The 16,458-nt window shown below is 40.6% G+C and overlaps 3 protein-coding genes across 10 annotated transcripts in view; all 3 read right to left on the bottom strand.

The window, feature by feature from the left end:
* The window catches only part of LOC306657133 (uncharacterized protein), a gene marked incomplete at both ends in the record, with an annotated part of 516,259 nt that overhangs the window by 31,339 nt on the left and 468,462 nt on the right, over nucleotides 1–16,458 (bottom strand). The window lies entirely within an intron of this gene.
* The window catches only part of LOC306657561 (uncharacterized protein), a gene marked incomplete at both ends in the record, with an annotated part of 58,571 nt that overhangs the window by 7,069 nt on the left and 35,044 nt on the right, over nucleotides 1–16,458 (bottom strand). The gene's annotated exons all lie outside the window — the stretch shown is intronic.
* Nucleotides 5,469–6,035, bottom strand: LOC306657139 (uncharacterized protein; the record flags this gene model as incomplete). The annotated part of the gene is made up of 1 exon (XM_079132886.1): nucleotides 5,469–6,035. The coding sequence occupies one exon, from the start codon at nucleotides 6,033–6,035 to the stop codon at nucleotides 5,469–5,471; it is 567 nt and encodes a 188-aa protein (XP_078989012.1).

Genomic DNA, 16,458 nt, shown 5'->3' with positions numbered 1-16,458 from the left:
TATGGTTCTTTCTCTGAATCTCTCTTTATTGAAATAATGCTTTATTTCCTGCATTTGTTCTTTGAACTGTGTATTGAAGTGATCTTTTGTTGCCTGCATTTGCTGTCTTATATCATCCTTTACTTCACAGATCATTTTAATTCTGTACTTTCTGAACTCCTTTTCAGACATTTCTTCTGCCATGCTGTCAATGGATTCTATTAATATGGCATCTTGGTTTGTTTTAGGTGCTTTCATCACTTGTTTTTTCATGTTGTTATTGTATCTTCCCCTCTTCCAGTGTTTATCTGAGGTATTACAGTTTCCACCAAATAGATTTAGTGTCCCTGCAGGTTTCTAATACCTTGCCTTTAATGGGGAGATCAATATTAACAGTGCCCAATGCAAAGAATATGCAGCCTTAAAACAAATAACCCCTTTTAAAATTTTAACAGTTTTGTAATAAACATATGATGTGTTCAATTATTATCTACAGCAAAAACAATAGGTTTGCAATCAGGTCTACAATTTCTAAATGGTGGAAAAAAAGAGCAGGGCAGAAGGCTGTAGTATGTGATGTTAATGAGGTAAGAAGTGAAAATACAGAGGTACTTGATCATAGAAGAGTGAAAGAGAAATTTAAAGAAGTTGGTTGTCAGCAGGAGAAAAGGCAGAAAGAGATTCTGAGGAAATAGCTAAATAAGAGGAAACTAGAGTCAGTTAAAAAAAAAAAAAGAATCTAAAACAAAACCGTAATATACTGTTCAATCCTTCCAGTCTTCACTAGCCTGATGTATGAAAGGTACTTGAGTTCAAATAGGATGGGGATATGAGAATGGGAACCCATATGGGAAAAAATAAATAAAAAATAGGGGAAAAATGTCTTGAAGGAAAATTGAGCAATTGTTTCTGTTGGAGTTCAGTATCTTCTCTGCTTTCCTTCTCTTCTGACAGGTGGGGTCGTCTGGAGTTTGGTGGTGACGCCACCCTTGGATGATGAAAGCTACTAAGGTGAGAGGCTTAGACATGGGGGTGGGAATCCTGGAGGCAGGCTATAGCAACTGCCAGTCCTTCTAGGAGAGTGCACATGGGGACTCTCTTTGGTGTCCATTCGTATGATTCAGGAGCCTGGTCTTAGCCCCTTCCCTCAGTAATGGACCCCACAATTTCTGGTCCATAATTCAGTCTTTAAATTGTATCATTTCTGCCCCTGCCCTTTTGACTTCCCAGTGAGGGACTTCTGTACCAGAGGTCCTGAAGTTATAGCACCATGACCTGTATGTCTGACTCAGAAAGCTGTTTTGTATTGAGCAAATCAGGACCAGCTATTGAAAGCTGTGGGTCAGTCATACATTTGCAAGCACTGGTTTGGATTGGTAGCTAGGGGATGGTTAGGAGACTGGGGGTTGAGTAGCCAGAGGGCCCTGTTGATTGTGAAAGTGGCAGGACCAGGTGATTGGTGGAGTTGTGGACCAAGCTGATGTCAGGTCCCAGCAAGTGCTGCCTGAGTTGTATCTGATATCTGGATGGGTGCTGCATGGTTTGCAGGATAAGCAGGGATCAAGATACCCTCCCACACTCTTCCCGCCTACCAACTCCTTGCAACCTCTCTCCTGCCTCTGCATCAAGATGTTGGTGATCAGCACACTTCTCAGGGATACCTCAAATGTAACTAAACCTGCAGGGCTTTGGTGATGATCGTTGTAGTCCTAGCTCTTATCCCTGGATGAGAGTGACCACTTCCAAAGTTGGTGACTGCAGCAGTTGATAACCTGTAAGTACCTTGATAATGAGCTTTTAGTCTCCAGCAGGTGTCCCAGGATGGAAGCTGGCCCAAACAAAGATGGCAGTGCCAGTGTCAGGGATAATCCAAGATGGTGGCAGAGGTGTCCCAAGGTTTTGGTAGATGGGGAGCCACAGCCAGCAGATGGCATTGTTGGAACCCCATGGAGTGGGTGCCTGGCTGCATCCATGCAGGGTGGGGGTGGGCGATGATCTGATCCACCACCTTCATCTGTTGAAGGGTATCTTGATTAGTTCCATAATTTAGCTATTGTGAACCAATTGGCTGTAAACATTTATGTTGCTGCATCAATTTTGCAAGTGAATTTTAAGTGCTTTGTGTATAAACAAAAGACTGGGATAGCTGAGTGAAATGGTGGTTCCATTCCAAGTTTTCTGAGGAATCTCCATACTACTTTCCAGAGCGGTTGCACCAATTGGCAGTCCCACCGCAAAGTGTAAGTATACCTTTTCCCGACATCCTTGCCAACCTTTATTGTTGCTTGTATTCTTGATAATTGCTATTCCGACTGAACTGAGATGAAATCTTGGAGTAGTTATGATTTGCATTTCTTTAATTGTTAGAGATGTTGAACATTTTTTTCATATATTGTCGATCAGTTGTATATCTTCTTCTGTGAAGTTTCTGTTCAGATTCATACCCTGTGTATTGATTGTGCTTTTTTTTTTTTTTGGTGTTGAGTTTTTAGTTCTTTGTATGTCTTATAGAATAATGCTCCATCAGAAGTTCGTGTGGTAAAAGTTTTCTCCCATTCTATAGGCTCTCTCTTCATGTTATTGATTGTTTCCTTTGCTGAGAAGAAGCTTTTTAGTTTCAATCCATCCAATGGACTGATTCTTGATTTTCCTTCTTCTTGCTCAAGGGGTCTTGTCAAGGCAGTCAGTTCCTAAGCTGTCATGGTGATGATTTGGGCCTACATTTTCTTCTATTAGGTGCAGGGTCTCTGTTCTAGTGTTTAAGTAGTTGATCCACTTTGAGTTGACTTTTGTGCTTGGTGAGAGATACAGGATTAATTTTATTTTGATACATATGGATTTCTAGTTATCACAGCACCATTTGTTGAAGAGGCTATCTTTCCTCCAATGTATGTTTTTGATGCCTTTGTAATGTTGTTTTTGTTACTATGACTCTATATATAATTTAAGTTGTAGTAATGAAATGCCTTCTGCTTCACTTTTCTTTGAAATGATTGCTTTGGGTATTCTGTTGACTTATTTTTCCAAATTAATTTTTGGTTCCCTTCTCAGGTTCTATGAAGAATGTCCTTGGGATTGCAGTAGGAATTGCGTGAAATCTGCATAACACTATTGGTAGTATGGCTATTTTGACAATGTTAATTCAAGCTATCCAAGAGCATGGAGATCTTTCCAACTTCTAAAGTGTTCTTCAATTTATTTCTATAGTTTTGATTGCAGAGGCCTGTCACCTCTTATTTTAGATTTATTTCTAAATATTTTTAGATGCTATTGTGAATGGTGTAATTTTCCTAATTTCTCCTTCAGTGAGTTCATCATTGATTTATAGGAACTTGGCTGATTTATGGATGTTAATTTTATATCCTCCTTCTTTGCTGAATTCATTTAGTAGTTCTAGAAAATTTCTGGATGGAATTGTTTGGATCTTCTAAATGGATAGACAGTATAGATATTTCATATTTCTGCTCTTTGTCTCAGTACTCTGGACTAGACGGGCTTAGCAGTCTATAGGTGTCTCCACCATTTTCTACTTCCTGGTGTTTCTTGAACATGGATCCTGACTCTCATGTTTATTGTGAACATTGGGCTCCAAGACTAACTGAATTGTGGACCTTGAAAAGGTGAGGTTTCCAGGGAAGACATTAGGCCATTGGAAGCAGGCCCTACAAAAGTACTAGGGGACCCCAGGCCTCTGTGTCTTTTTCTTTCCAGATGGTGATGGGTGCAGTTTGTTCTACATCATTCTTCTTGCCTTTGGAAATCTTCTACTCGGTGTCCTCAGCAAAGACCCATAGAAAGGGTGCCATTTGTTCATGACTGAAACCTCCAGAAGGATGAGGAAAATAAACCTGGTTTCTGTATATGCATTGGTTCAGCTATTTCATTCCATTGATATGAAGGTAATAATAAAGCAGTTTATGTCTTTATGTCTTTGAAAATTACCTTCTAATCAATAGTATTTGGCAGCATTCAGCACTGAGGTTAAAATGACACAAACTTTTCTGTGGTTAACCAACCTTATTTTACATGTTCCGCAATGTGACAGTGATGCATTAAGGGAAGAGCTGAGTACAACCACCACTCAACAGCCAACAGGCTGAGACCCATCACTCAGAGACAAGAGTGGAGGCCATCAAGAATGCCAACCTTGAGATCCAGTGATATAGTGATATATCCACTGATATCTTAAAGGAATCTATGAAGACATTGGTAAGAAATAGCAATTGCTGGGCTGGGGATATAGCACAGTTGGTAGAGTGCTTGCCTCGTAAGCACAAGGTTCAATCCCCAGCACTGAAAAAAAAAAAAAAAAAAAAGAAATAGCAATCACTTCAGAAGATTTATCAGTTCAGTAGATGGGCCAACTAACATTGGATCTTGATTCATGTTGTTTGAAGAGTTGTTGAAGAATACCAACATTGAGAATGGGAGTACATGGGTCCTAGACTCTGCTCCCTTGAAAATATAGCAGATAGAAAGAACCTAGAAGTAGAAGTTTGGGAAATGATCACAGGAAGCACTGTGGAAAATTTGGAAATCAATTCAGGATAGTCAGAAGGCAGTAGACAGTGAGCAGAACAACACTGGTGTCATAGGAGTTCCAGTTCCCAGAGGAACTACAGAGGATTGAAAAGATTACACAGGGGAGACTGACCTGGAGCATCTGTGCACCAATTGCCTGCTGAACTTTGCTCCTTGATGCTTTAGCCCTCTTGCACAGGGGATGCTCCTCATGCAGAGAAAGTGTCAGACCAGTACATACAGGTGACGGCTTTCCAAACCATTACTGGGCATTAGAATGATAAATGCTCACAGAACAGAGGTGGAGCCTCTCAGATTATCTGTTATGGATGGTTATTAAAGCTTGAGAGATGTCCTACCAAAAAAAAAATAGGCAGAGTAGGACAGCAACTCAAAAGGGAAAAATAAAGAGACACGATGCCAGTAAATGTGTATGCCAGTAAAATTGAGATTTATTGAAGATGTAGCTCTGTCTCCACATGAGACAACATGCCAGAGAGCAATAATATCCAAAGAGGTAATGAGACAGTAGAGGGAGGATAGAGAAAATTCAAACTTGTTTACATTGGTAAGAGAGAGACATAGTCAGTGGGGGAGGGGCAGTGCATTTGGACGCCAAACTCTCTCATATAATCAGTTGGAATTGTGTCCAGTTGTTCCATCATGTGGAGGCTGATAGATGGGGTCCATGGAGAATACTGGTTGAGGAGGAACAGAGATGAGGTCAGAGTGCTCAGTAGCAGGAACCACTGGAGCAGACTGGAGAGAGTCAGGTGGTGTGGATATAAATGGGGTGGTAGCTGCTGGAAAGTCAGCAGGTGAGGGGGCAGCACTGTGTTGTTTATCAGGAGTTCTGGCAGCTTTGGATGATGCAGCAAGAGGACCTAGAAGGCCAGGACATTAGGGAGCTGGGGCAGGTGCCAGCAAGTGTGCTGGCAGCACCCAGACTCTCAGCAGGTTGGGTGGCATCAGCAGGAGCCACAGCAGCTGGGGCGGCAGCAGGTGGTCCTGCAGCAGGTGGTCCTACAGCAGATGGGGCGGCAGCAGCAGGAGCCACAGCCACTGCACCCACCACAGCCACTGGAGCCTCCACAGCCACTGGAGCCACCACAGCAGGGGCTGCAGCAGCAGGAGCCACAACAGCTGGGGCGGCAGCAGGTGGTCCTGCAGCAGGTGGTCCTACAGCAGATGGGGCGGCAGCAGCAGGAGCCACAGCCACCGCACCCACCACAGCCACTGGAGCCTCCACAGCCACTGGAGCCACCACAGCAGGGGCTGCAGCAGCAGGAGCCACAACAGCTGGGGCGGCAGCAGGTGGTCCTACAGCAGATGGGGCGGCAGCAGCAGGAGCCACAGCCACCGCACCCACCACAGCCACTGGAGCCTCCACAGCCACTGCACCCACCACAGCAGGGGCTGCAGCAGCAGCTGGGGCGGCAGCAGGTAGTTCTGCAGCAGGTGGTCTGGCAGCACCTGCGCTGGCAACAGCCATAGCCCTGGCTGGAGCAGCAGGATCCACAACAGGAATTGCACATGGTGTCAGAGGATGGAGGTTCTGGGGATGTTTTCAGGAAGGTGGGTTTGGAAGGTTTGGAGGTCTCTCTGCCCCACATCCCCTTTTATACCCTGCTAAGAGACTGGTGTTGTCACATGCAACACACTTTCCTTGCAATTGTTTGTATTAGTAAATAGTCAATTATCAAATTAGTCCTGTTTGTTTTTATATCAATTTTCAGGTTCTATGGAAAACATGATTTCCTTCCCTGATGTGATGGGATTCACATTCTGCTTCTCTTAAGTCATCTCTGAAGTGTCTTTCTATCTTTACTTCCTCATAGAACGGGTGTCACATGACATTCTGCCTCTGTCTGGTGGCATCAATGTCAGTGTGGGTAGTAAGTATTATGTGCCCTTTGCAAATATCACCTTCAATGTCCCTTATTTCTTTATGGGAACAGAAAAGTAAAAAATTGAATTTTCATCTCATGGCTCTTTCTTGATGTTTATTGTGGGCAAAGAAGTTTTGAATGTGCTGCACAGACTCCTGGCCTGAGAGCAGGACGGCCTTTAGGACACTTCCCCATTCCCTACCCAATCATTATGTCATTTCTAGAACTCTTAATGGGATATACACAACTTTTGTGAGTGGAAACACACACAGTGAAATTGGATATTTTGTTTTCCCAAGAAACTAATGACCAAAGTGTCTTTTATGGGTCCTCTGAGGAGATATGGCTTCACAGATCAGCAACACCAGGAGGTTCAGATCCCTCAACACTCCACTTGATTGAGAATTGTTGCCTTCTGTTTCTGGCTTATTGTGTTTGTGGTTTGAGCAGGCCATGTTGATTCATGTCTTGTTTCCTGAACACCCTTGCCAATCCACATTTGATGCTCCAGGGAACTGGCCATGTACAACTCATAACCTGCCACCTGGCTGCCTCTATTGAGTTGTCTCTGCATTCTTAAGGTGAACTGTACTCTCCTTTGTAATTTTTAAAGTCATCAATTGGATTTCAGTGATTAGGTGTTATTTTATAAAAAACACACAGAACGAAATCAGAAAATGGAAACAGATCTCTCCATGAACGGATATTAGCTGACGCATATTCCTAGTGAGGATAGAGTCAAAGTTTAAAGGGGCTAAAACTGTGATTGCTAATGGCCAGGTGACTACTGTTCTTAAAAATGAGGAATGCTGTTCCCCATCAGTTGGTCCTGTGTGTGTCAAGAAACAGGCAGACAGAGACTATGTGGTATCTCTGTGATGGCATCTGATGTATCTTTGTTATGTCTGAATTCAATCATTTAAAGAAGAAGGCCCTTGCCATTTTTCTGTCATGTTAGCTTGGGTGGCAAACACCCATTTCACTGGTTCTTATTGTTAAGACATGTATTGGTAAACGTGGAGAATGTGACATAGATAAATAAAGAAACTTTTGAGTGTGGAATTATTTCACTGGATTCATTATTCAAGAAAGAGGGGAAAAATAAGAAATAGAAGTTTCGCTTTTTGATTCATAGAAGAAATATTTTTGTATAAATTCAGGAAGTTTGATAACACTGTTTTGCACAGCTCAAAAGCCAGCATGAAATACCATGATAGGCCAGTGAATATCATAGTTTCAAAACCTGTGGTTCTCAAAGTTGGCTCCAACTGGAATCACCTGGGGAGCGTTAAGAGCTGCCAATGCCTGGTTCCTGCCAAGAACAATTTGGACTGAATTGCTCGGGTGAAGGGTCTGTGCATCACAAGTTTTAATGCTCTTCAGTTTATCCTGACAGGATGCAAATTGAGACCCTCCTCAGTACATTGTCTCCATTAAATGAATTGATGTTCATTTCAATTAAGCACAGAAGTCATCCAAATCAATAAAATTCAATTGATGGCATCTAAAAACAGAGAAACTGATTCTGAACAGGGACCACTGAGGTGTGAGCAATGCAGGGGTAAACATTTCACATTCATCTTTAGCATTTTAATTCATTCTTGTGGGAAACCAACAGACCGACAGACTCACCTAGATGCATATGACCACTCGAGCAGAAAGCACCGTGGGAAATCTCTGTAGACAGAATCCTGCACTCTGAAGAAGGAAATTCAAAATAGGAGAGACCTCCCTCCATGCACTCCTTACTAAATTCTTTTTTCTTTTTTTTGACATTTATAATCTTGACCCTTTACTTAATTATATATATATTCTGTTCGAGATCAAAGTAATCTTTACAACAAAAGTCAGTGTTTTTCTTTTTTGGTAGCAGGGATTGAGCTCAGGGTAACTCCCACTGAGCCACTTCCCCAGCCCTATTTTGATTTTTATTTAGAGACAGGGTCTCACTGAGTTGCTTAGCATCTTGCCTTTGCTGAGGCCGGCTTCGAACTCCTGATCCTCCTGCTTCAGCCTCTGGAGCTCGTGGGATTGCAGGTGTGTGATGGTGTGCCCTGCCAAAAGTCAGTCTTTTGAGCATGACTTTTAATGAGGTGAAGTCTAGCCTGTGTCGGAGCCGTTTTCATATGGAGTAGGGTGGGAGGCGAAGCCCTGCCTCAGGCAAGGGGCTCCTCACAAGTGACAGGACACAACATCGCAGCTGAGACATGAATCAAAGACAGGCTGAGAGAGCTTTAAGCTTTCTTTTTGTGGAAAAAGTGGCAGAATGCTTCCATGTTTTACAGTGTCACCTTTCAACAGACCCTTAATACCTCCAAAAATACATTTAAATTCCCATTGCAGTGTGAAGAGTAACATAAAATTGTATATATAACGTATTGACAACAAGTTGCTTTATCCAGCTATAAAATATCAAATGACATGAATAAGTAGGAACCAGATTTTTTATTTCTATACAAATCTGAGAATTTTACTACAGATAATTTTAGTTTGGAGAACACCAACCTGTCAAAGTGCCCCTCTAAGATTTACGTTTAACTAAGTTTAAATTCAAAGTACAATTTAGAATCCAGAGTGTATGGTAACAGTGACCATGGGTCTGCATGGGTTAACACAAATCAAAGGGTAGGATAGCTTTAGATCTCTTATCCACTTAGGAAACAGTGTTGGTGATCAGGAATGGACATAGTCAAAGCAAGGAGATACAAGAGAGGCCTTAAAGTACAAACAAAAGCACTTTTTGGTCATCTCGGCAGTAAACTTACATGGACTTTAATTTTATAGACATTTCCATGACACTTGGACAAGGCTTCGACAAAGTTGTCAGATGCATACTTACGCCCAGTCACATATATTTAGGGTGTCGACTATATTTTTATAAGTAACAGCTGTTTGTTTAACCAGATACAAAGTAATCATTTAAGACTTAAAAACCTAACAGATACAAGAAAATTATCTTGATAGATAAGAACAGATCAGTGTTCCGGGCTTTGCTCCATACCAGTGCATTAAAGTTCAAATAACTTTGAACGACAGCTAAGTATAGCTAATGTAATCACAAACACAAACTTTTTGAGATTTACCTTCTGCAACTTACTTAGATATTCACAACTTCTTTTCATCTTTAGTTTTGTCCTCTTTCATCTCAGACTTTAGCACAAGAATATCACTTCTACCCACCTCCAAGAATATCACTTGGCCTACCTCCACCAGCCATGATCCAGCTGCCTGAACATATCACTCCGATCTTTCAAACTGGGATGAAATCTTTAGTTTACAGCCATGACAATCCAATTATTTCACCTCTGAACAATGTTACCTAAACACAGGAGTTTCGGGGAGGCTACTTATCAGTTTATATTGAACCCATCACTAAGAAGAGACTTAGAGACTACTCTAAGAAGAGACCCCTACAATACCCATGTAGGTTGATAGGAAAATTAACGTACTTTTAATTCAACTCTATTACTTTACAATGAATATTCAGTTGCTTTCAAATATTTAAGAGTATGTTAAGCAGTATTACCAGATTGATATGAAGTGGTACATGTAATCAGAGTAGTATTTAAAGTAATAAAAAGGGCCACCTAGCATTCATTGACTGACTCTGTATTTGTCCTTGAAATATCTTCATTTATTTCTTATCTGAAATTGCATTTTAATTTTTGAGGGAATATTTCAGTTTACCTGAATCCTTTTTTTTATTATTTTTAATTTAGCTTTTAATTTTTTTACACACTGCATTTTGTCATTGTACAAAAATGGGGTATATCATTTCCTTTCTCCTAAGAACACATTTTTATGGGACTGAAGGGCTCATGCCAGCAATACCATACACTTAGAATGCTGAGGCAAGAGGATCCCAGGAGTGAAGTCAGCCTGGACAGCTTAGTGAGACCCTATATCAAAACAAAAATAAGAAAGCTGAGGGTTTGCTCAGTGGTAAAGCACCCCTGGATAATATTTCCAACCCAGAGAATATGAAAAAAAAAAGATAAAAGATTTCAACAGTTTTTATGATGGAAAAGACATTTGTGGTGAAATGTGTACAAGATGTACAAGTTTAGTGTTACAAATAATTAGCAAAGAAAAACGTTGGCATCACCAAGGACTCTTGTACATCTTTCTTGACTCTATCTCCCTCCCTCCACCAGGAAGAATCACCACCTTAATTTTTAAGGTGTTTTATCATCATTTTTTCTTTTTTTTTTTTTTTTGGTCTTTCTTTTATTTTTTAAATTTATTTTTATATTATTTAAACAAGTGGGATACATGTTGTTTCTCTATTTTACATGGAGTGAAGGCATACCATTTGTGTGATCATAAATTTACATAGGGTGATGTTGTTTGATTCATTCTGTTAGTTTTTTTCCACTCCCCCCACCCCCCACCCCTCTTTTCCCTCTACACAGTCCTTCCTTCCTCCATTCTTACCACCCTCCTTATCCATATCCATAAACCTATCCCTAATCCTAACACTAACCCCTCCTACCCCCATTATATGTCCTCATCCGCTTATCAGCGAGATCATGTGTCCTTTAGTTTTTTGAGATTGGCTTATCTCACTTAGCATGATATTCTCCAATTTCATCCATTTGCCTGCAAATGCCATAATTTTATCATTCTTCATGGCGGAGTAATATTCCATTGTGTATATATGCCACAGTTTCTTTATCCTTTCATCAACTGTAGGGCATCTAGGTTGGTACCACAATCTGGCTATGGTGAATTGAGCAGCTATGAACATTGACGTGGCTGTATCTCGGTAGTATGCTGATTTTAAGTCCTTTGGGTATAGGCCATGGAGTGGGATAGCTGGGTCAAATGGTGGTTCCATTTCAAGCTTTCTGAGGAACCTCCATACTGCTTTCCAGAGTGGCTGCACTAATTTGCAACCCCACCTGCAATGTATGAGTGTACCTTTTCCCCCACATCCTCTCCAACACCTGTTGTTGCTTGTGTTCTTGATAATCGCCATTCTAATTGGGTTGAGATGAAATCTTAGGGTAGTTTTGATTTGCATTTCTCTTATTACTAGAGATGTTGAACGTTTTTTCATATATCTGTTGATTGCTTGTACATCTTCTTCTGTGAAGTGTCTGTTCATTTCCTTAGCCCATTTTTGATTGGATTATTTACATTCTGGTGTAGAGTTTTTTGAGTTCTTTATAGATTCTGGAAATTAGTGCTGTATCTGAAGTATGAGTGGCAAAGATATTCTCCCACTCTGTAGGTTCTCTCTTCACATTACTGATAGTTTCCTTTGCTGAGAGAAAGCTTTTCAGTTTGAATGTATCCCAGTTGTTGATTCTTGCTTTTATTTCTTGTGCTATGGGAGTCCTGTTAAGGAAGTCTGATCCTAAGCCAAGAAGTTGAAGGTTTGGACCTACTTTTTCTTCTATAAGATGCAGGGTCTCTGGTCTGATTCCGAGGTCCTTGATCCATTTTGAGTTGAGTTTTGTGCAGGGTGAGAGATAGGGGTTTAATTTCATTGTGTTGCATATGGATTTCCAGTTTTCCCAGCACCATTTGTTGAAGAGGCTATCTTTTCACCATTGCATATTTTTGGCCTCTTTGTCTAGTCTGAGAAAACTGTATTTATTTGGGTTTGTGTCCATGTCCTCTATTCTGTACCATTGATCTACCTGTCTATTTTGGTACCAATACCATGCCGTTTTTGTTACTATTGCGTGGTAGTATAGTTGAAGATCTGGTATTGCGATACCCCCTGCTTTGCTCTTTGTATTGAGGATTGCTTTAGCTATTCTGGGTTTTTTATTCTTCCAGATGAATTTCATAATTGCTTGCTCTATTTCTGTAAGGTACATCATTGGAGTTTTAATTGGAATTGCATTGAATCTGTATAGCACTTTTGGTAGTATGGCCATTTTGACAATATTAATTCTGCCTATCCAAGAACATGGGAGATCTTTCCATCTTCTAAGGTTTTCTTTAATTTATTTCTTTAGTGCTCTGTAGTTCTCATTGTAGAGTTCTTTCACTTCTTTTGTGAGATTGATTCCCAAGTATTTTATTTTTTTCGATGCTATTGTGAATGGGGTAGTTTTCCTTATTTCTCTTTCTGAAGATTTATCACTTATGTATAAAAATGCATTGGATTTATGAGCATTGATCTTGTAACCTGCTTACTGAATTCACTTAGGAGTTCTAAGAGTTTTCTGTTGGAATTTCCAGGTTCCTCTAAATATATAATCACGTCATCAGTGACCAGGGATAGCTTGAGTTCTTCTTTTCCAATTCGTATCCCTTTAATTTCTTTTGTTTGTCTAATTGCTCTGGCTAGAGTCTCAAGAATGATGTTGAATAGAAGTGGTGAAAGAGGGCATCCCTGCCTTGTTATCATTTTTTCTTTGTATATTATCTACATATATATATATTGTTAAAATGTACTCTTTAGTTATGCATGCCTTTGATTTTATGTACTTTTACGTTCTATTCTTTGGTACAATACTCTAGCTGGGAATAGCATCCTGTGGGTGGCCCACTGTTTTCTACCTCCTGATGTTCACAGTTACCGTGCACTGCACATGGATAGTGCCTCTCATGCTATGGTCAAGAATGGCCTCCCAGACTGACAGAATTGGGATATGCTGTGGACCTTGAAAAGGTGAGGTTTCCTGGGAAACCTTTAGGCCATTAGGAGCAGGCCCTACAGAGAGAATGGGACACCATTGCCTTTTCTGTCTTTTTCTTTCTAGCTGGTGATGGGTGCAGTTTGCTCTACCATAAGTTTCTCGCCTTTGCCGCTCAGTGTCCTCAGCAAAGACCCATAGAAATGGGGCCACTTGATCTTGATTGGGACCTCCAGAATGGTGAGAAATATAAATCTGCTTTTTGTCAGTGCATTGTCTCAGTTATTTTCTAAAAAAATCTAAAGAAGATGGTTGATAGAAGGAGAAAACGCAGAAAGATTCTGAGGAAATAGCTAAATAAGAGGAAACTAGAGTCAGTTAAAAAGAAAAAAAAGAATCTAAAACAAAACCGTAATATACTGTTCAATCCTTCCAGTCTTCACTAGCCTGATGTATGAAAGGTACTTGAGTTCAAATAGGATGGGGATATGAGAATGGGAACCCATATGGGAAAAAATAAATAAAAAATAGGGGAAAAATGTCTTGAAGGAAAATTGAGCAATTGTTTCTGTTGGAGTTCCATATCTTCTCTGCTTTCCTTCTCTTCTGACAGGTGGGGTCGTCTGGAGTTTGGTGGTGACGCCACCCTTGGATGATGAAAGCTACTAAGGTGAGAGGCTTAGACATGGAGGTGGGAATCCTGGAGGCAGGCTATAGCAACTGCCAGTCCTTCTAGGAGAGTGTACATGGGGACTCTCTTTGGTGTCCATTCGTATGATTCAGGAGCCTGGTCTTAGCCCCTTCCCTCAGTAATGGACCCCACAATTTCTGGTCCATAATTCAGTCTTTAAATTGTATCATTCCTGCCCCTGCCCTTTTGACTTCCCAGTGAGGGATTTCTGTACCAGAGGTCCTGAAGTTATAGCACCATGACCTGTATGTCTGACTTAGAAAGGTGTTTTGTATTGAGCAAATCAGGACCAGTTATTGAAAGCTGTGGGCCAGTCATACATTTGCAAGCACTGGTTTAGATTGGTAGCTAGGGGATGGTTAGGAGACTGGGGGTTGAGTAGCCAGAGGGCCCTGTTGATTGTGAAAGTGGCAGGACCAGGTGATTGGTGGAGTTGTGGACCAAGCTGATGTCAGGACCCAGCATGTGCTGCCTGAATTGTATCTGATATCTGGATGGGTGCTGCATGGTTTGCTGGATAAGTAGGGATGAAGATGACCTCCCACACACTTCCCGCCTACCAACTATTTGCAACTTCTCTCCTGCCTCTGCATCAATATGGTGGTGATCAGCACACTTCTCAGGGATACCTCAGATGTAACTATACCTGCAGGGCTTTGGTGATGGTCTGTCTAGTCCTAGCTCTTATCCCTGGATGAGAGTGACCACTTCCAAAGTTGGTGACTGCAGCAGTCTATAACCTGTAAGTATCTTGATAATGAGCTTCTAGATTCCAGCAGGTGTCCCCGGATGGAAGCTGGCCCAAACAAAGATGGCAGTGCCAGTGTCATGGATAATCCAAGATGGTGGCAGAGATGTCCCAAGGTGTTGATAGATGGGGAGCCACAGCCAGCAGGTGGCAGTGTTGGAACCCCATGGAGTGGGTGCCTGGCTGCATCCATGCAGGGTGGCGGTGGGCGATGATCTGATCCACCACCACATTTTCTTTATCCATTCATCTGTTGAAGGGTATCTCGGTTAGCTATTGTGAACCAAGTGGCTATAAACATTTATGTTGTTGCATGAATTTTGCATGTGAATTTTAAATGATTTGTGTATAAAGAAAAGACTGGGATAGCTGAGTGAAATGGTGGTTCCATTCCAAGTTTTCTGAGAAATCTCCATACTACTTTCCAGAGTGGTTGCACCAATTGGCAGTCCCACCAGCAATGTATAAGTATGCCTTTTTCCCACATGCTTGCCAAACTTTATTGTTGCTTATATTCTTGATAATTGCTATTCCGACTGAACTGAGATGAAATCTTGCAGTAGTTATGATTTGTATTTCTTTAATTGTTAGAGATGTTGAACATTTTTTCATATATTGTTGATCAATTGTATATCTTCTGCTGTGAAGTGTCTGTTCAGATTCATATCCTGTGTATTGATTGTGTGTGTGTTTTTAATTTTTTTGGTGTTGAGTTTTAAGTTCTTTGTATGTCCTGTAGAATAATGCTCCATCAGAGGTTCGTGTGGTAAAAATTTTCTCCCATTCTATAGGCTCTCTCTTCATGTTATTGATTGTTTCCTTTGCTGAGAAGCAGCTTTTTAGTGTCAATCGATCCCATTTACTGATTCTTGATATTCCTTCTTGTTGCTCTAATGGTCTTGTCAAGGCAGTCAGTTCGTAAGCTGACATGGTGATGATTTGGGCCTACATTTTCTTCTATTAGGTGCAGGGTCTCTGTTCTAGTGTTTACGTTCTTGATCCACTTTGAGTTGACTTTTGTGCTTGGTGAGAGATACAGGATTAATTTTATTTTGATACATACGGATTTCTAGTTATCGCAGCACCATTTGTTGAAGAGGCTATCTTTCCTCCAATGTATGTTTTTGATGCCTTTGTGTCTCATGAGATAACTATTTATGTTGATTTGTCTCTGTGTCTTCTCTTCTGTACCATTGGCCTATGCTTGTGTTTTGGTGCCAAAGTAATGTTGTTTTTGTTACTATGACTCTATATATATATATATATATAATTTAAGTTGTAGTAATGAAATGCCTCCTGCTTCACTTTTCTTTGAAATGATTGCTTTGGGTATTCTGTTGACTTATTTTTCCAAATTAATTTTTGGTTCCCTTCTCAGGTTCTATGAAGAATGTCTTTGGGATTGCAGTAGGAATTGCGTGAAATCTGCATAACACTATTGGTAGTATGGCTATTTTGACAATGTTAATTCAAGCTATCCAAGAGCATGGAGATCTTTCCATCATTAAAGTGTTCTTCAATTTATTTCTTAGTTTTCTGTAGTTTAGATTGCAGAGGTCTGTCACCTCTTCTTTTAGATTGATTTTAAATATTTTGGATGCTATTATGAATGGTGTAATTTTCCTAATTTCTCCTTCAGTGTGTTCATCATTGATTTATAAGAACATGACTGATTTATGGATATTAATTTTATATCCTGCTACTTTGCTGAATTCATTTAGTAGTTTTAGAAAATTTCTGGATGAAATTGTTTGGATCTTCTAAATGGATAGACAGTATAGATATTTCATATTTCTGCTCTTTGTCTCAATACTCTGGACTAGATGGGATTAGCAATCTATTGGTGTCTCCACCGTTTTCTACTTCCTGGTGTTTCTTGAACATGGATCCTGACTCTCATGTTTATTGTGAACATTGGGCTCCAAGACTAACTGAATTGTGGACCTTGAAAAGGTGAGGTTTCCAGGGAAGACATTAGGCCATTGGAAGCAGGCCCTACAAAAGTACTAGGGGACCCCAGGCCTCTGTGTCTTTTTC

Source organism: Sciurus vulgaris, assembly GCF_902686455.1.
Source record: "Sciurus vulgaris genome assembly, chromosome: 3".
Lineage (NCBI taxonomy): Eukaryota > Metazoa > Chordata > Mammalia > Rodentia > Sciuridae > Sciurus > Sciurus vulgaris.
The sequence above is the reverse complement of the archived record's forward strand: the minus strand, read 5'-3'. Positions and strand labels throughout refer to the sequence as shown.